The sequence below is a fragment of the Dendrobates tinctorius genome, unplaced genomic scaffold (assembly GCF_039654945.1).
Source record: "Dendrobates tinctorius isolate UK_male_01 unplaced genomic scaffold, ASM3965494v1 ptg000073l, whole genome shotgun sequence".
Taxonomy (NCBI): domain Eukaryota; kingdom Metazoa; phylum Chordata; class Amphibia; order Anura; family Dendrobatidae; genus Dendrobates; species Dendrobates tinctorius.
The window spans coordinates 35905847-35926013 of record NW_027361741.1 but is presented as its reverse complement, the minus strand read 5'-3'; the positions used below and the strand labels follow the sequence as shown (position 1 = coordinate 35926013).

General features: G+C 41.7%; 1 protein-coding gene across 1 annotated transcript; it reads left to right on the top strand.

Annotated features, from left to right (window-relative positions):
* The first annotated feature begins 607 nt into the window (after window positions 1–607).
* POP5 (POP5 homolog, ribonuclease P/MRP subunit) lies at window positions 608–19151 on the top strand. The gene is made up of 5 exons (XM_073582761.1): window positions 608–760; window positions 832–974; window positions 2148–2297; window positions 18733–18816; window positions 18953–19151. The coding sequence occupies exons 1-5, from the start codon at window positions 744–746 to the stop codon at window positions 19042–19044; spliced, it is 486 nt and encodes a 161-aa protein (XP_073438862.1). The 5' UTR covers window positions 608–743; the 3' UTR covers window positions 19045–19151.
* The last annotated feature ends 1016 nt before the right edge of the window (window positions 19152–20167 follow it).

Below are 20167 nucleotides of genomic sequence, written 5' to 3'. Positions count from 1 at the left end.
GTAAAGGAAGGTTTGGTTCTTCCACTATGCAGACAAGGACACACGGAAGTGACTGGCCTAACTTTCAATATGGCCGTCTGAGCGTGGCCTTAGTGAAGGAACCACAAATGAGTTTGTACAACGAAAAACTGCAGCTTTTCCCTAAGGGTGTGTGCACACACTGCGGATTTTGCAAAATCCGCAGGTAAATCTGCAGGTCAAAAGACCTGCGGATTAGCCTGTGGTTTTCCCCTGCGGTTTGACACCTCAACAATGGAGCAGGTGTGAAACCGCTGCGGATTCCGCACAAAGAAGTGACATGCTGCGGTTTTGAAACCACAGCAAATCAGTGCGGAAAAATCCATACTGTGTGCACTGCGGTTTTTGTTTTCCATAGAATATAAAGGTACTGTACACCGAAACAAGAACTGCTGCGGATCCGCAGGGCCAAAACCTCTGCGCATCCGCAGCAGAATCCGCAGCGTGTGCACACACCCAAAGTTTCCTAATATTTCCCATGTGGCACATACACTATCATTATAGTTTTACCTATTTATAACAATACAATAAGCCCATAATAAGCCCCTAGCTTCTCACGTAATAATGAGTGGTCAAGGTGCCGGTAAAGAACCTGGGCAAGGAGTCACGACTTGCCTATGCCACAAGCAATATGGCCGCGCAGTACATACACTACTCCCGGAAGTGACGTCATTAGTTTACTCATGTGAAATCCAAGCCGTCCAGCGCGTGTAATTGACGCCATCATGCGGTTCAAATCTAGGTAAGTGCACAAGTTATCGGTGCTATAGGAGGTGATAGGCCTATAGTATAACGCGGTGTTCCTCCCGTTAGATACTTCCTGTGCGAGCTCGTGCTGGAGGATCCTCGCTGGAGACCTAGTATCACGGAGGTGGCAGTCTGGTACAACGTGAAGGAGACGGTGGCGAGGCTGCATGGAGACTTCGGGGCTGCTGCATGCTCTGTTGGCATGTCAGGTAATGTGGGGGATGGGAAAGCTGCTCCATAGTTGTGCTGCTGATGATGCAGGTCACTGATACCACGTGGTGTGTGCTCCTGATGACGTCAGTGCTGCATAGGAGAACATGGAGACATGACACCTGCGGGGCGGGCGCAGCTCCGGGTCGCCTGCGGGGGCGGGCGCAGCTCCGGGTCGCCTGCGGGGGCGGGCGCAGCTCCGGGTCGCCTGCGGGGGCGGGCGCAGCTCCGGGTCGCCTGCGGGGGCGGGCGCAGCTCCGGGTCACCTGCGGCATGTTATTGTAGTATGTGAGTGGATAAACGGCCTAGTGTTTGACTACTGACATAAAACTCCAATGACAATGCCTTCGCACATATATGAGCGCACCGTGTAATCCCCACTGGTGTGTGCCACGCGGTGCTCAGGACATGGCCATTCTGATGCTATTGGTACACCAGCCCCCGCTCCTGTGAGCAGACACGGACAGGCAGCACGGAATGGTATCACTAACTACATATGGCCGGAGGTTGTGCACCCCAGCATGGACTTATTTTGTAAGGTGACAGACTGTTTTGGGGTTTTTTTAATTAGCAGATCAGAAATTAAATATATATTTTTAATAAGAATCAGGCTGTGCTTGCATGAAGTTATGTGACTTCATCTGTTCCGTCCCTTTTCCAGGTAAAATCCAGTTGTGTTTTAGGGGCATAAAAATGTCCTAAAATAAAACTTTGAATATAGTTTAAAGGCTTATTATAGCTCTGCTTTCTTCCATATAGAGAGTTGAGCGGTGCCAGAATAACCCTTTAGTTGCTGAATATTATATTTTAAACGCACCTGACATAGATGGCACTCATTATACAGCCCTCACAATCGGAGCATGGAAGGCTCATGCACAACTTGTATCAGGGACGACCAGGGTGTCCGCCCTCCATTCTGAACCTGTATGAAGCATTATTCAGATGGCTGTAATGCAGCCATGTAACAGGCGCAGGTTGTTGTGTGACCACAGATTTTATGACCTGAATGAACAGTGGCAGCCAGACCTCAGATCGTAAGTATAATTACTACCAGAACATATATTTGTTTTGATAAATAATGCTATGCAATAGACTTGTACCATTGTACTTGGAATTATAGCTTCATATTTTGGTTAGATCACATCCTAAGGTATTCTGTATCTCTTTTACAGTGAAATATCTTAATGCTTACACGGGCATCATATTGCTCCGGTGTCGTAAGGCTTTTCACCAGCTTCTGTGGTCGTCCCTTCCATTTATCACAAGGCTTGAGAACAGAGGTCAGCGCTATCCATGCTTCATCAACACTCTACACGTTGGCGGTGAGTGATCTGGGTATTGACCGGGACTATCTGAGAATAAGAGGCGAGTCTCCGACTGCCATGAGTCACTTTCTAGCTCCAGCCTATAGCTTTCTTATCTTCAAACTTAGATCTTTGGACCAGTTTATCCCTCATGGAGTAAATAGACAGTGCAATAGTGACTCAATAAAAGGGTTGTCCACGACATGAATGCCTATATTCCCCCATTTAAGACTAAAAAAAACCAAAAAAAAAACCACTCTGTATTCAACTACGATGTTGGCACTGGGACTTGTGTTACGTTATGTCACGTGAGCCCTCCAACCAGTCAGCGGTCTCTTCACTCACTCACTTTTTTTTTTTTTTTTTAAGAAGTAACTGATCTCTCATTTCTTTCACGTATGAGAGACTTTGTGCCAATGGCGCCCACTGGAGGAGAGTATAGCCCGTCTGTCATATTTTACATGGGGGAAATGGCAATCGTGAGAGGGTTGTCTGAGTCGAGGACAACCCCTTTAACATTTTTAGAGCACACAAGGTGGAGATGCAACAGAGTTCCTTTTTGGAATAAACATGTTATTTTTTTTGGATTATTTAGTGCTCGGAGTCTAGTTCTTCTTGTTTCAGCAACTAAAGGCTATGTAGTGAAAATTAGTTTCCTTTTAAGTATTATCGCCAGATTTTGTAGGAACAGAGACTCTGATTCCAGCTATGTGTCCCTTACTGGGCTGCCTTCTTTTGTTTTGATAAAATCGCAAAGCGCAGGCACGAGGAAGCCTTGTGCAGTGCCTGTGACAGATCGCTGGGACCTGGGACTATTTAATAGAGTTAAAAAAAAAATAAAAAAAAGTGTAAAAATAAATTTAAAAAAATCGCCAAATAAATTAGAAAAAAAATATTCCCCCAAATAAATCCATTTTTTGGAAATAATAAAAAAAAAACAATAGTACACATATTAGGTATCGCCGCGTCCGTAACGACCCGCCCTATAAAACTGTCCCATTAGTTAACCCCTTTAGCGAACCCCTTAAAAAATAAAAAACAAAGCAAAAAATGATTATCATACCGCCTAACAAAAAGTGTAATAACGCGCGATCAAAAAGACGCATATAAATATCCATGGTACCGCTGAAAACGTCATCTTGTCCCGCAAAAAACGAGCCGCCACACAGCATCATCAGCGAAAAAATTAAAAAGTTATAGCTCGCAGAATAAAGCGATACAAAAATAATTATTTTTTATATAAAATAGTTTTCATTGCAAAAAAACGACCTAAATGAGGTAGCCGCTGTAACCATACTGACCCGAAGAATAAAACCGCTTTATCAATTTTACCGCACGCGGAACGGTGTAAACGTACCCCCCCAAAAGAAATTCATGAAACGCTGGTTTTTGTTCATTCTGCGTCCCAAAAATCGGAATAAAAAGCGATCAAAAAAGTCACGTGCCCGAAAATGGTACCAATAAAAACGTCAACTCGTCCCGCAAAAAATAAGACCTCACATGACTCGGTGGGTCAAAATACGGAAAAATTATAGCTCTCAATATGTGGTGATGCAAAAACTATTTTTACAATAAAAAGCGTCTTTTAGCGTGCGACAGCCGCCAAACATAAAAACCGCCATAAATAGTAAATCAAACCCCCCGTTATCACCAACTTAGTTAGGGAAAAATAATAAAATTTAAAAAATGTATTTATTTCCATTTTTCCGTTAGGGTTAGGGGTAGGGCTAGGGTTAGGGCTGAGATTAGGGGTGTGTTGGGGTTCGGGTTGGAGTTAGAATTGGGGGTTTCCACTGTTTGGGCACATCAAGGGCTCTCCAAATGCAACATGGCGTCTGATCTCAATTCCAGCCAATTCTGAGTTGAAAAAGTCAAATGGTCCTCCTTCCCTTCCAAGCTCTGCCATGCGCTCAAACAGTGTTTTACCCCCACATATAGGGTATCAGCATACTCAGGTCAAATTGCAAACCAATTTTTGGGGTCCAATTTCTCCTGTTACCCTTAGGAAAATAAAAAATTGGGGGCAAAAATATCATTTTTGTGGAAAAAAATGATTTTTTTTTTTTATTTTCATGTCCGAGCGTTATAAACTTCTGTGAAGCACTTGGGGGCTCAAAGTGCTCACCACACATCTAGATAAGTTCCTTAGGGGGTCTCGTTTCCAAAATGGTGTCATTTGTGGGGGTTTCCACTGTTTAGGTACATTAGGGGCTCTCCAAAGGCAACATGACACCCGCAGACCATTCCATCAAAGTCTGCATTCCAAAACGTCACTACTTCCCTTCCGAGCCCTGACGTGTGTCCATACAGTAGTTTTCTCCCACATATGGGGTGTCAGCGTACTCAGGACAAATTGGACAACAACTTTTGGGGTTCAATTTCTCCTGTTACCCTTGGGAAAATAAAAAAATTGGGGACTAATCGATCATGTTTGTGGAAAAAATACAAATTTTTTATTTTCACGCCCGGGCGTTATAAACTTCTGTGAAGCACTTGGGGGTTCAAAGTGCTCACCACACATCTAGATAAGTTCCTTGGGGGGTCTAGTTTACAAAATGGTGTCATTTGTGGGGGGTTTCCACTGTTTAGGTACATCAGGGGTTTTCCAATCGCGACATGGTGTCCGATCTCAATTCCAGCCAAAAACGTCAAATGGCGCTGCTTCCCTTCCGAGCTCTGCCATGCGCCCAAATAGTGGTTTACCCCCACATGTGGGGTATCAGCGTACTCAGGACAAATTGCACAATAACTTTTAGGGTCCTGTTACCCATGGAAAAATAAGAATTGAGGGTGAAAAGATCATTTTTGTGGAAAAAATATGATTTTTTTAATTGTACCGCTGTACGTTATAAACTTCTGTAAAGCCCTTGTGGGTTCAAAGTTCTCACCACATATCTAGATAAGTTCCTTGGGGGGTCTAGTTTCCGAAATGGGGTCACTTGTAGGGGGTTTCCACTGTTTAGGTACATCAGGGACTCTCCAAACGTGACATGGCGTCTGATCTGAATTCCAGCCAATTTTACATTGAAAAAGTCAAACGGCGCTCCTTCCATTCTGAGCTCTGCCATGCGCCGAGACAGTCGTCCCCCCCCAGATATCAGGTATCGGCATACTCAGGACAAATTGCACAATAACTTTTTCAGTCCAATTTCTCCTGTTACCCTTGGTAAAATAAAAAATTGAACCTGAAGTATTTTTTTTGTGAAAAAAAAGTTAATGTTCATTTTTTTTTAAATATTCAAAAAAATTCCTGTGACGCACCTAAAGGGTTAATAAACTTCTTGAATGTGGTTTTGAGCACCTTAAGGGGTGCAGTTTTAGAATGGTGTCACTTTTGGGTATTTTCTATCATATAGACCCCTCAAAGTGGCTTCAAATGTGATGTGGTCCTAAAAATAAAATGGTGTTGTAAAAATGAGAAATCGCTGGTCAACTTTTAACCCTTATAACTTCCTAACAAAAAAAATTTTGGTTCCAAAATTGTGCTGATGTAAAGTAAACGTGGGAAATGTTAGTTATCAAGTTTTTTGTGTGCCGTATCTCTGTGATTTAAGGGCATAAAAATTCAAAGTTGGAAAATTGCGAAATTTTCAAAATTTTCGCCAAATTTCCATTTTTCTCACAAATAAACGCAAGTTATTTGAATTAAATTTTACCACTAACATGAAGTACAATATGTCACGAGAAAACAATGTCAGAATCACCGGGATCCATGGAAGCGTTCCAGAGTTATGACCTCATAAAGGTACAGTGGTCAGAATTGTAAAAATTGGCCCTGTCATGAACGTGCAAACCACCCTTGGGGGTGAAGGGGTTAAAATGCAATAACGGGCTATCAGAAGGTCTTATCTGTACAAGTGGTATCATTAAAAACATCAGCCCGGCACGCAAAAAATAATCCCTCAACCAACCCGAGATCACGAAAAATGGAGACTCTACGGATCTCAAAGATGGCGCAATTACAAACTTTGGAATTTTTTTTCACCACTTAGATAAAAAGGATCCTAGACATGTTTGGTGTTTATGAACTCGTAATGACTTGGAGAATCATAATGGCAGATCACTTTTAGCATTTAGTGAACCTAGCAAAAAAACGAGTGTGGGATTGCACTTTTTATTTCATCCCACTTGGAATTTTTTTCCCGTTTTGTAGTACATGACATGGTAAAACCAATGGTGTCGTTGAAAAGTACAACTCGTCCCACAAAAAACAAGCCCTTACATGGCATAGTGCTTGAAAAGTGTGACCAACTTTTTACTATTGATGCTGCCTATGCAGCATCAATAGTAAAAGATATAATAATAATAAAAAAAAAAAAATCGGGATATACTTACCCTCTGTCGGCCCCCTGAGTCCTCATTGGTGCTGCCAGCAACTTCGTTCCCAGGGATGCATTGCATGAATGACCTCTGATGACGTAGCCCATCCCAACATTCCAAAGAAAACTATTTTCATGGCTGATCTAGAATAAAGGCGTACAAAATGTCTTTGGAGTGGAAGTGGAGTTGGGAAAAGATGGCTAACAACTAGGGTATAACATTGTATGTATACAATGTCTAATTAGAGGATTTGTGGGCAGCCCTGGGGTGTCAAGCCAAGGACTTCACATCTTTTCAAATTTGCTAATCCAGTTGCATTTAAGATATACTCTGGTTGGAAAGAGGAGTCTATTATCTTTCACTGTAGTTCTCCCATTGGGACTATTTTAACCTTTAAAACAGTGTAACACGTGTTATTACGTATACACCTTTTGCTCTGTGCAGAGAAGCTTGGTGGTAGCTCAGCCTTGCTCTCTTGTGCCCTCTTCTTCATGATCAATGCCATCTCGGAGGACTGCCATGTGATGGTGTCTTGATTGTAAAGCAGTCGTGCTCTGCACACACTATGAACATTATGAGCAGGCTCCTAAGAAGTCTCCTGAAAATTGGCATTGCCTATGCAGTAGGAGCTATCGGCAATGCCATCTTGGTAGGGAGAAAATTGCAGCCTGCGCAGTAGCATGTATCGGATCGCTGATAGCTGCTACTACTGTGTAGGCACGGCCGACACCATTCTCAGATTGTTTTTTTTTTTTTCATATACTATCAAAAGCAATAATTAAATCCACACTATAGATGCTATCATGGTGTATGTATATATATATATATATTATACACACACTCACTGGCCACTTTATTAGGTACACCATGCTAGTAACGGGTTGGACCCCCTTTTGCCTTCAGAACTGCCTCAATTCTTCGTGGCAGAGATTCAACAAGGTGCTGGAAGCATTCCTCAGAGATTTTGGACCATATTGACATGATGGCATCACACAGTTGGCGCAGATTTGTCGGCTGCACATCCCTGATGCGAATCTCCCGTTCCACCACATCCCAAAGATGCTCTATTGGATTGAGATCTGGTGACTGAGGAGGCCATTTGAGTACAGTAAACTCATTGTCATGTTCAAGAAACCAATCTGAGATGATTCGAGCTTTATGACATGGCGCATTATCCTGCTGAAAGTAGCCATCAGATGTTGGGTACATTGTGGTCATAAAGGGATGGACATGGTCAGCAACAATACTCAGGTAGGCTGTGGCGTTGCAACGATGCTCAATTGGTACCAAGGGGCCCAAAGAGTGCCCAGAAAAAATTCCCCACACCATGACACCACCACCACCAGCCTGAACCGTTGATACAAGGCAGGATGGATCCATGCTTTCATGTTGTTTACGCCAAATTCTGACCCTACCATCCGAATGTCGCAGCATAAATCGAGACTCATCAGACCAGGCAACGTTTTTCCAATCTTCTACTGTCCAATTTCGATGAGCTTGTGCAAATTGTAGCCTCAGTTTCCTGTTCTTAGCTGAGAGGAGTGGTACCCAGTGTGGTCTTCTGCTGCTGTAGCCCATCTGCCTCAAAGTTCGACGCACTGTGCGTTCAGAGATGCTCTTCTGCCTACCTTGGTTGTAACGGGTGGCAATTTGAGTCACTGTTGCCTTTCTATCAGCTCGAACCAGTCTGCCCATTCTCCTCTGACCTCTGGCATCAACATGGCATTTCCGGCCACAGAACTGCTGCTCACTGGATTTTTTTTTTTCTTTTTCGGACCATTCTCTGTAAACCCTAGAGATGGTTGTGCGTGAAAATCCCAGTAGATCAGCAGTTTCTGAAATACTCAGACCAGCCCTTCTGGCACCAACAATCATGCCACGTTCAAAGGCACTCAAATCACCTTTCTTCCCCATACTGATGCTCGGTTTGAACTGCAGGAGATTGTCTTGACCATGTCTACATGCCTAAATGCACTGAGTTGCCGCCATGTGATTGGCTGATTAGAAATTAAGTCTTAACACACAGTTGGACAGGTGTACCTAATAAAGTGGCCAGTGAGTGTGTGTGTGTGTATATATATATATATATATATATATATATATATATATATATATATATATATATATATATATATACACACAGTCATATGTAAAAGTTTGGGCACCCCTATTAATGTTAACCTTTTTTCTTTATAACAATTTTGGTTTTTGCAACAGGTATTTCAGTTTCATATATCTAATAACTGATGGACTCGGTTATATTTCTGGATTCAAATGAGGTTTATTGTACTAACAGAAAATGTGCAATCTGCATTTAAACAAAATTTGACCGGTGCTAAAGTATCGGCACCCTTATTATTTTCTTGATTTGAACACTCCTAACTACTTTTTACTGACTTCCTGAAGCACTAAATTGGTTTTGTAACCTCATTGAGCTTTGAACTTCATAGCCAGGTGTATCAAATCACGAGAAAAGGTATTTAAGGTGGCCACTTGCAAGTAGTTCTCCTATTTGATTCTCCTATGAAGAGTGGCATCATGGGCTCCTCAAAACAACTCTCAAATGATCTGAAAACAAAGATTATTCAACATAGCTTTTCAGGGGAAGGATACAAAAAGTTGTCTCAGAGATTTAACCAGTCAGTTTCCACTGTGAGGAACACAGTAAGGAAATGGAAGAACACAGGTACAGTTCTTGTTAAGCCCAGAAGTGGCAGGCCAAGAAAAATATCAGAAAGGCAGAGAAGAAGAATGGTGAGAACAGTCAAGGACAATCCACAGACCACCTCCAAAGACCTGCAGCATCATCTTGCTGCAGATGGTGTCACTGTGCATCGGTCAACAATACAGCGCACTTTGCACAAGGAGAAGCTGTATGGGAGAGTGATGCGAAAGAAGCCGTTTCTGCAAGCACACCACAAACAGAGTCGCCTGAGGTATGCAAAAGCACATTTGGACAAGCCAGTTACATTTTGGAAGAAGGTCCTGTGGACTGATGAAACAAAGATTGAGTTGTTTGGTCATACAAAAAGGCGTTATGCATGCGCTGTATTGTTGACCGATGCACAGTGACACCATCTGCAGCAAGATGATGCTGCAGGTCTTTGGAGGTGGTCTGTGGATTGTCCTTGACTGTTCTCACCATTCTTCTTCTCTGCCTTTCTGATATTTTTCTTGGCCTGCCACTTCTGGGCTTAACAAGAACTGTACCTGTGTTCTTCCATTTCCTTACTATGTTCCTCACAGTGGAAACTGACTGGTTAAATCTCTGAGACAACTTTTTGTATCCTTCCCCTGAAAAGCTATGTTGAATAATCTTTGTTTTCAGATCATTTCAGAGTTGTTTTGAGGAGCCCATGATGCCACTCTTCATAGGAGAATCAAATAGGAGAACTACTTGCAAGTGGCCACTTTAAATACCTTTTCTCATGATTTGATACACCTGGCTATGAAGTTCAAAGCTCAATGAGGTTACAAAACCAATTTAGTGCTTCAGGAAGTCAGTAAAAAGTAGTTAGGAGTGCTCAAATCAAGAAAATGATAAGGGTGCCCATACTTTTGCACTGGTCAAATTTTGTTTAAATGCAGATTGCACATTTTCTGTTAGTACAATAAACCTCATTTGAATCCAGAAATATAACTGAGTCCATCAGTTATTAGATATATGAAACTGAAATACCTAACACGCACACGTCTGGCAAAAATTGACATCACTTTCAAATGTTCAGTTTGTCTGTTTTTTTTTTGTTTTTTTTTTTTTTTTTTTTTTTTATTACTCTTTATAGGTATATTTTTGAGTAAAATGTACCTTATTTTTCTGATTATAAGATATTCCGGATTATAAGACGCACCCCAAATTTTGAGGAGAAAATTTTTTTTTTTTTTCTAAATGGTGGTGCTTATAATCCATGCGTCTTATTACTTACCGTAGCTGGTGGCTGCGGTGAAGCGGGGGTCGCTGCTGGAGGAGGCAGGAGTGGGGTGATGCTGCAGGTTGGGATGAGGGGGTGTCTGATGTGCTGCGGGTGTCCCTGGCGCTGCTGCCTGGGGTGTGTGGCGCTGCGGGGGGTTCTGCCGACATTTCGTGAAAGTCCAGAGCCCCCCGCTATTCTTCCATGGTTTCCTCTGTGCGGTGGACTCCGGGAATATGGCCGCCAGGGCGGCGGCGCATGCGCAGATGGAGATCTCGGCATCAAGATCTCGGGAGATGAGATTTCGGTGCCGCAATCTCATCTCCCGAGATCTTGATGCTGAGATCTCCATCTGCGCATGCACCGCCCCCCCCCCCCCGGCGGCCACATTCCCAGAGTCCACCGCAAAAAGGAAACCATGGAAGAATTGCGGGGGGCTCTGGACTTTCACGAAATGCCGGCAGAGCCCCCCGCTGCATCAGACACCCCAGGCAGCAGGCGCCACACACCCCGAGCAGCACCACCTCATCCCAGCCTTCAGCAACGGTACCGGTAAGGTTGTATGTGCATTATAAGACGCACCCCCATTTCTCCCCAAATTTGGGGGGAAAAAAGTGCGTCTTATAATGTGTAAAATACAGTAGATGGTTATCTTAGTCTACAAATTTCTGACATCATGTCTCTGAATTTCCCAACAATAAATGTTTTTTTTTCCAGGACGTCCCTTCTGACAGCACCATCAGGAGGTTGTCCTTCTTATCCTTGATAGGGCCAGGAACACACAGGAGGTTAAAAGGCCCCTCCCTCCACCACCCTCTGTGTTTTTCCTGTCCTTATCAGGGACGGATGCAGAAGAGGAGTACCTGACTTCCAGGGAGCAGGCACTCCGGTGGCCGGACTCATGAGAATCGGGCTGGGATCCTTGTCATCTCTCCCCTTCCTTCTGTTCGGAAGGTGGTAAGGGGAGAAGTACCCTTTCCGGTTCAAGTGGCTCTCGAAGACAACGATGCCAGAAAGGTAGGGGGAAGACTTCAACATTTTCTCCCAGCTTGGTCAGAAATATCCAGGAATCCGTGGATACTACAGACAGTAGCGGAAGGCTGCAAAATTCAGTTCACACAGATACCCCAAGGAAGATTTCACCTGACATCAATCCAGTCTCCACAGGTTACCAAGAGACTGCAGTCGGACGTAAAGAAATTGATTCGTTCAGGAGCAGTGGTGCCGGAAGCAGAGAAAGGTCTTGGATACTATTCGGGACTTTTCTCAATTAAAAAGAAAAAACAAGGGGAGATTATCACATGATGATAAATCTAAAATCGCTAAACAAGTAGGTTGCATACAAAAGATTCAAAATGGAATTTATAAAGTCTACAACCCAGCTTATCAGACAGAATATGGTAATGGGCACGCTAGCCTTAAAAGAAGCGTATTATCACGTGCCTATTCATCCCTACAGCCAGTGATACCTAAGGTTCGCGGTGATGGAAGGGAAGTAAGTTCAGCCTCCCATTTGGTCTTTCCTCGACGCCACGAGTATTTTCCAAGCTGATGGCAGAAGCGATGGCCTTTCTCAGAGAACAGGGAATAGTGATTGTCCAGTATCTGGACGACTTCCTTTTGATGGCGGAATCGCCCCAACAACTGAAAGCCAGTTTAACATCGACCATCTTGTTACTAAAAAAAGCTAGGCTGGATATTAAAGTGGGACCTGGTGCCAGGGAAACAAAAGGTCTTCCTAGGAATCCTCCTGGACTCCGAGAAGGAGATGTCCTTCCTTCCGAGAAAAAATATAACCTGCAAAAGACAAAATGAGCAAAAACCTTGCTGTAACTAGATAAGTAAAAGCAAAAGTACATCTAAATAATAGTTTTTAGTAATACTGTTTTTGATCAAACGTAGCATGAAAGTCATCCCACCACGACATGGTAACTCTGTTTGGGATAGTCCTATACTGTCAAATATTAAAAACCTTGCCTTGTGTCAAAGTTGACCTCAATGTGTGAACAAGGGCAGACAAAAGGACTGGGTCCCAAACAGACACCAGTCTGGGGAAGCCTTATATACAATTTCCAGCTCAGGAGAGGGAGGCCACACCCCAGCTTGCACAGAATGCAAAAACACAAAAATTGAGCTTGGTTTGAGTTGATACACATGCAACATATAAATGCATGTTGACATTGGCCATAAAACAATGTTAACAATGTTTCTTCAGAGAAAAAAGCAGGAAGAACTGAGAGACAAAGTCTTAACCTTCAAAAGGAAATATCAGGTGACTATCAGGCTATGAGAATATTGGGACTGATGACCGCTTCTATTCCAGGAGTCCGGTGGTGTCAATTCCACTCAAGGCAATTACAACATCAAATCCTGTCAACTTGGAACAGTAGGACGGATGGCCTAGGCAAGAAGTTAAGACTTGCTGTATTAACAAAAAAGTTTTTAACCTAGTGGACATCCACAAACAACGTGAAGAAGGGAGTTATGTGGAGACAGTCTCCATTCGTACTAATTACCACAGATCCAAGTGGCAGAGGTTGGGGGGAACAAGTGCAGGATCAATACATACAGGGCACTTGGACCAAAAAGTGCATACAAAGTATCCTGAGCACACCACTCACAAAGAGAGATATATCATAAATAAAAAATTAAGTAAATTCATAGCATAGATAAATAGACAAACAAAATACAAGTAAGCGGAATTAATGTATACCCAAGTGAAATACACACCAATACAGGAATAATGGAATGGATACAGGTAATGGTAAATTGCAAAAATATATCAGCATATATCCACCTAGACCCATAGTGGTCTGCAAAGTGCCATATAGAGGAAAAAATCCCCATGCTGGTAATCACATATAACATGAGCACATACTCATTTAATCGCCTGTTCACAGAATTCCTGGAGTCCGACGCACGTTTTGCCTTTTTAGCTTTTTCAAGGAAATTGTTTTTCAAGGAAATTTTTCAGGGCACTTGGCGGAGTTCAGACCTGCCCGGATTATCCAATCTCAGAACTGCAGGCAGTCTGGGAAACGTTGAAACGAAGTCTAAAATACCAACACATCCGCATTTTATCAGACAATGTCAGTACAGTGGTCTTTCTCAAGCATCAAGGGGGTCCAAGACACCATCTTCTACAATCAGTCGCACGAAAGATTTTCCTTTGAGCAGAAAAGATGGTGCTTTCAGTAACCACAATACACTTAAAAGGGTCCCAAAATATAGTGGCGGATTTCCTCAGCCGGGAGACAATTCAGCAGTCAGTGGGAGCTGAACTGGGAAGAATACGATTGGGTAATAAGCTGGTGGGGTACCCCAAGTGTGGATCTGTTCGCCACCAGGAAAAATGCAAAGGCGAAAAAAATTTTTCCCCCTCAATCAGGGAGACAGGGTGTCCACTCCCGCTGGCGTGTCTCAAAAGTGGAACATGGACCTGGCATATGCTTTTCCTCTCTTTCCTCTAATCCCAGCAGTTCTGAGGAAGATACGAGAAGACCAGGCCACAGTCATCATCATACTACCATTTTGTTATTTCTTGAATTTGATTTCTCCAAAACAAAATTAAAATTTTGATGCACGATTGTGGAAAAAAACGTATGTTTTAAAATTGTGAAAAAATGCTTGTTACTTGTGTTCTTTATATATGTACATGGATTCCACTTCAGACCTATCAATTTTTTAAGCCTTGAGTCACCTGATTTTGTTTGAGAGTTTCTTTTTCTTTTCAAATTACAACTTATTGAATTTAACATTTATATGCAACAATAAACACAAAAAATACTGTAAGTGCCAGAATAAATACATCTTAATAATCATAACACAACTTGCTCAGCATTTTCAACCTGAATGCATTGAACAAACCAAAAGAAAGTTGATCATATCCTCAATTGTGATTTTCTAAATAGTCTCATCCTAATTATATACACTGCTCGAAAAAAAAAATAAAGGGAACACTTAAACAGAATATAACTCCAAATAAATCAAACTTCTGTGAAATCAAACTGTCCACTTAGGAAGCATCACTGTTTGACAATCAATTTCACATGCTGTTGTGCAAATGGAATAGACAACAGATGGAAATTGGCAATTATCAAGACACCCTCAATAAAGGAGTGGTTCTGCAGGTGGGGACCACAGACCACATCTCAGTACCGATGGTTTGGTCACTTTTGAATGTTGGTTGTGCTTTCACATTCGTGGTAGCATGAGATGGACTCTACAACCCACACAAGTGGTTCAGGTAGTGCAGCTCATCCAGGTTGGCAGCTCAATGCGAGCTGTGGCAAGAAGGTTTGCTGTGTCTGTCAGCGTAGTCTAGAGGCTGGAGGCACAACCACAAGACAGGCCAGTCCATCAGGAGATGTGGAGGGGGCCGTAGGAGGGCAACAACCCAGCAGTAGGACTGCTACCTCAGCTTTTGTGCAAGGAGGAACAGGAGAAGCACTGCCAGAGCCCTGCAAAATGAGCTCCAGCAGGCCACAAATGTGCATGTGTCTGCAGAAACTATTAGAAACTGACTCCATGAGGATGGTCTGAGTGCCCGACGTCCACAGATGGGGGTTGTGCTCAAAGAGTTAACATATGAAAGGCAGTGCATACCAGTAAGTAAAGCCGGCACAAAACACCAGGTTACGATCACAATATTTGAGCCAGACATATTTTGTTGCCAAGGTTGGACTCGCTAATCTGAATATCTTTCAGCCTGCCCCCTTCAATCATGAGCTTAGTGTTCTGGTGTGTTGTACATACGCATACTGAGTGTGTACCACTACCACCAGCCAGGACACGATTCTTCAGTCGCAGTTCAGCAAATTTTGAAAATCCTATTTTGGCAGAAGTGGAATTCTTTTCTTTAAAAAGTTCATAGGTTTTTTTCAAATTGGTAAGAACCAGCCTCTTCTGGACAGGAGTTTTCTTACCGTTCACTTTCATAGACACACAATCTTTCTTGCCAGGCATAATTCGGCTCACTTCATCACTATTGTAAAAATCTTTCACTTTACCTGATTTAAGATCAGGACAAGACATGAAACCTTTTTGTTCAACTAGAGATTTGGCTTTTCTAGCCATTCTATTTCTAAAATTCTATTCTTTTGCATGTCCAACTCTTCGGTAGTATAGTCTGTATCATGAACTGTTCACTTCTGCTATGGGTGGATTTAAATTTATCTTTAAGGCCGGGTTCACCTAGCGTTAACACAGCCCATTCAACGCATAGCGTTGACGGGCTGCGTTAGCGCTATAGCATAACGCGATATGCGTTATGCGATACCGCTAGCGCTGATGCTTCAACAGCGCTAGCGGTGACGGCGCCTTAGACGCTGTAGGCCGCGTCTAAGTCTCCGACAGTGGATAATGGCACGTCGCGAACGTATGGCATACGTCGCGATGCACCACATAATGGGGGTCTATGGCGGCGTTGACAAACTGCCATAGCGCACTGTCACCCCAGCCTTAGCTGCAGAATTATTTCTGAATCGGTGTCATTTTTTTCCTTCACCTTCTACTGTTTACCTACCAGCTCAAGGATCAATTTTTTTTTTTGTAACTTTTTCTAATTTGTTTCAGCAATAACCTGGATAATGGATTTTTTTTTTTTTGCAATGGGCGATTCTGTTTGATTGGTGTTAGAAAGTGATTTATTCAAATCCTCTATTGTGAAAATCCTCCGTGTTGGAAGTTACAGGTTCTTCAAAATTTTCTGCCTGCTGAGTATTTTTCTCTTTTGCAAGTCGCTTTCTACAACTGTCACAAATTTTCATACCTGCATTGATTGATGAATTTATATGAAACATCCAATCTTGTACTGGCCTAAGATTTTTTTGTTGTGTGTCCAGTCTTTTCAAAAGGGTTGTAACAGCATGTATTCTGAAATGCTGTTCCTTGAGAAGTAGCAGCCATTGCTGTGTGAGAAAAATACAGTTAATAAGTAAGGAAGATGGGTAATAAAAATGAAGATTTACAGTACACTTGAGATATAACGGTGTTAATATAAAGTGAGTATTAGGGCTAATGCACACACAGCTTTTTCTGTCTGCGGATAAACACTGTGGTTTTGGCAGCATTTTTCTACTGAGTTTTCACTATATCTGCATTAGTTTTTCTTTTTAATCGCTAGTGAAAATGATGGCAGCTTTTTTTGTATAGTGATAAATGCTGTTTATTGCAGCGATCAAAAAGTAGTGCAAGCAGTGATTTACTCACTTTGTGAATGTTTCAAAAAGCACTGCATGTGTTTAACCCCCATTGAAATCAATTGGTGGCGTTTTTCTGAATGTTGATCACTCAGAATAGCGCTGTGTGTATTAGCCCTTAATAAGAAAAGCATTAAACTATTAATATAAATTTACTCAAACTTTAAACACATTCACAAATATTGTAGCACACCGACTCCCTTGATGCCTGTGTAGAGACTATTGTTTGTTCTAGAGAAAACATGTCAAGGCATGTCAGGACATGAAAGCTCTGAAGCTCTGTCTTACTTCCTGACTTTGCAGTGGGCAGTTACTTAACATGATTGACAGAGCTGCTGACCTGTCATCTGCTCTGCATTCAACGTCTACCCTTGTTAATTCTCAGGTTGAGCCCTAACAAAGCTTTCTCCTCTGTCCTCTCCTGCTTCTAAGGTGTAACAAAATAAAGTAATATCTAAAAATCATGGATTATTTGTTAAATATAGACCCCACACTTATAGACCACAGGCTGAACAGATCTGAATTCAAGATTTTCAAGTTGCCACTATAATAGTTATATTTTTAAATATGATTCCATCGGGATCCCAACTTGAATTTTGGTACAGATGTGGCTAAGAGCATAGCAGACACATGTATTTTTGAAATTTTTAAATTAAATGTTTTTCGGAAATGTGTTTTAAAATTTTGCATTTGCATGGGTAAAATATTAACATACTCTTGTGACATCTGGTGAAAGCCTGTACACTTCTGAGTAGAATGGTGCTTATTTTGTTTCTCTTTTTTTTTTTTTTCTTTTTTTTTTTTTTTTAAGCCTGAGTTATGAGGAGAAATGTAAAGGCAGCCAACAATTGAAATTCGCACTTTTTCCGAACTTTGAAAATTAATTTTAAAAAATCTAGAATTTTTTTTTTCCTTCACATTTTGCATTCTCTGACACACTATTACCAAATATCAAAATGTCAAAAGAATTAAAAATATAGAGGTAAAATCATTGGTTCACTTGACATGGAATGACCCTTTGTTTCTACTAAACAGTTCTACTTTGGTTTCATCAGACCATATGACATTCTCCCAATATTCTTCTGGATAATCCAAATGCTCTCTAGCAAACTTCAGACGTGCCCGGACATGTACTGGCTTAAGCAGGGGGACAAGTCTGGCACTGCAGGGTCTGAGTCCCTGGCGGCATAGTGTTACTTGATGGTAGCGTTTATTACAGTGGTCCCAGCTCTGCAGGTCATTCACCAGGTCCTCCTGTGTAGTTCTTGGTTTTTTGTTTTTTTTTTTTGTTCCCCGTTCTTGTGATCATTTTGACCCCACGGGGTGAGATCTTGTGTGGATCCCCAGATCGAGGGAGATTCAGTGGTCTTGTGTGTCCTCCATTTTCTTATTATTGCTCCCACAGTTGATTTCATCACACCAAGCTGCTTGCCTATTGCAGATTCAGTCTTCCCAGCCTGGTGCAGGGCTACAATTTTGTTTCTGGTGTCCTTCAACAGCTCTTTGGTCTTCACCATAGTGGAGTTTGGAGTGTGACTGTTTGAGGTTGTGGACAGGTGTCTTTTATACTGATAACAAGTTCAAACAGGTGCCATTACTACAGGTAATGAGTGGAGGACAGAGGAGCCTCTTAAAGAAGTTACAGGTCTGTGAGGGCCAGAAATCTTGCATGTTTTCAGGTGACCAAATACTTATTTTCCATCCTAATTTGCAAAATAAATCATGCCAAATCAGTCAAGGTGATTTTCTGGATTTGTTTTCGCATTGTGACTCTTAGTTGTGGTCTACCAATGATGTCAATTACAGGCCTCTCATCTTTTTAAGTGGGAGAATTGACTAAATGCTTTTCTTTCCCCACTGTACAGCTACATTCACACAGGGGACTTTGGGACTTCAATTCCTATAAGCCTGGGAAGGTTTGGCCTCAGTAGTAACACTGTGGTTAGGAAATATGTTTATGGGACAGCCTATTTAAGGTACGGAAGTCAGAATACCCCTTAAGTTTTCTGTATTCTTTTACAGGCACAATTCGTACATGTCAGAAATTCCTCATTCAGTACAACAGGAGACAATTAATGCTGCTGTTGAAGAACTGTACAGATCCTGGTAAGTGCCAGCTTTAAGCTTATACATCCACATGTGGCAGAGACTGAAAATCACAAATTCCGGCAGCATGTCTGCTGTCAGTACAGTGTAAGTCAATATTCTCGCACACTAAAATGTTCTTTTATTTCTTTTTTAGAGGAGAAAAGGGCCATCCAGAAGTCAATAGAGAGTTGTTCCTTAGAAAATGTTCAAGGACCAGACGTTTCAGCTGATGAAGATGTTGGTTAGGTGCCATACCTACAAATATAAATTGTTTAATTTTGAAATATGTCATGAGTTACCCCCCCCCCTTTTTATATCCCTATTTAAAGTTGTATAATAAAAAGCAAACCTGGCATTGGTATGGTGTTCTTATATCATGTGCTCAGAGATTTAACTGCATGAGTTCCTTATGTAAAAGAGAGAGAGTCCATCCTCTGGAAAAATGGTCGCATTTCCCACTTGCTTCCATTATGCACGCTACTCAAGTCTAGCAAGTTTGTCGTCCAACGTGCCCAGTTCGAGTACGGAGCTTTTCGGTGCTCGATCAACACTACTACTAACCTATTTCTGACATATGACATACTGGTACATAATTTTGTGTCGATGCACTAGTATGTCATGGTTAGAAGATGTGTATACAGTCCCATCACAAGTACAAGTGGAGATATGCAGATTAATTTGATTTATTTTGTCTGCATGGATAGAATAAAGGGTTCATTACGTAGAGAAACTTAGAACATAAAAAAATGAACACCAGAACCATATTTACCAAATAGCAAGTTTTATTTATTACAATACAAAAAAAATCACATTTTATTAAACGTAAAAAAAAAAGTTGGGAAACCATGAGATGGCGTCACATTCCCACAAAAAGATGGCAACAAGTGCATGAAATTGTGCAGACTTTCCAGCAATCCCAGCCGTGTGTAGTAAGTCTGACCTGCTAATGTTGCATTCATAAAATATATCCGATGGCTCAATAGTCTACAAGTGTACCATCAGTTAAATATAAGTGTAAGACCTCCACAAGACATGCTTCCATAGATCATAGAGGAAAGAATGTAAACAGACAAAGATTGTTACCTGTGTAGGAATGTGGTGCAAGCCCCAAAGAAAACCCCAACGTACGTTTTGGCAAAATGCCTTCTTTTGGGTGTGTTGCATCACACCAGTGGGAGCAACCTTTTCTATCTTAGCGCAGCCAATCAATTGACAAATACATATAAGGTGATAAATCTCATAAAGTTCGAATGTGTAAATTCACAACAATTATAATACAAAGAAATATATAAAAAGACGACTGAGTACATATATGAACAAAAGTGTAATATCAATAATAAATCACAGCTACTGATAGTAAATATAAAAT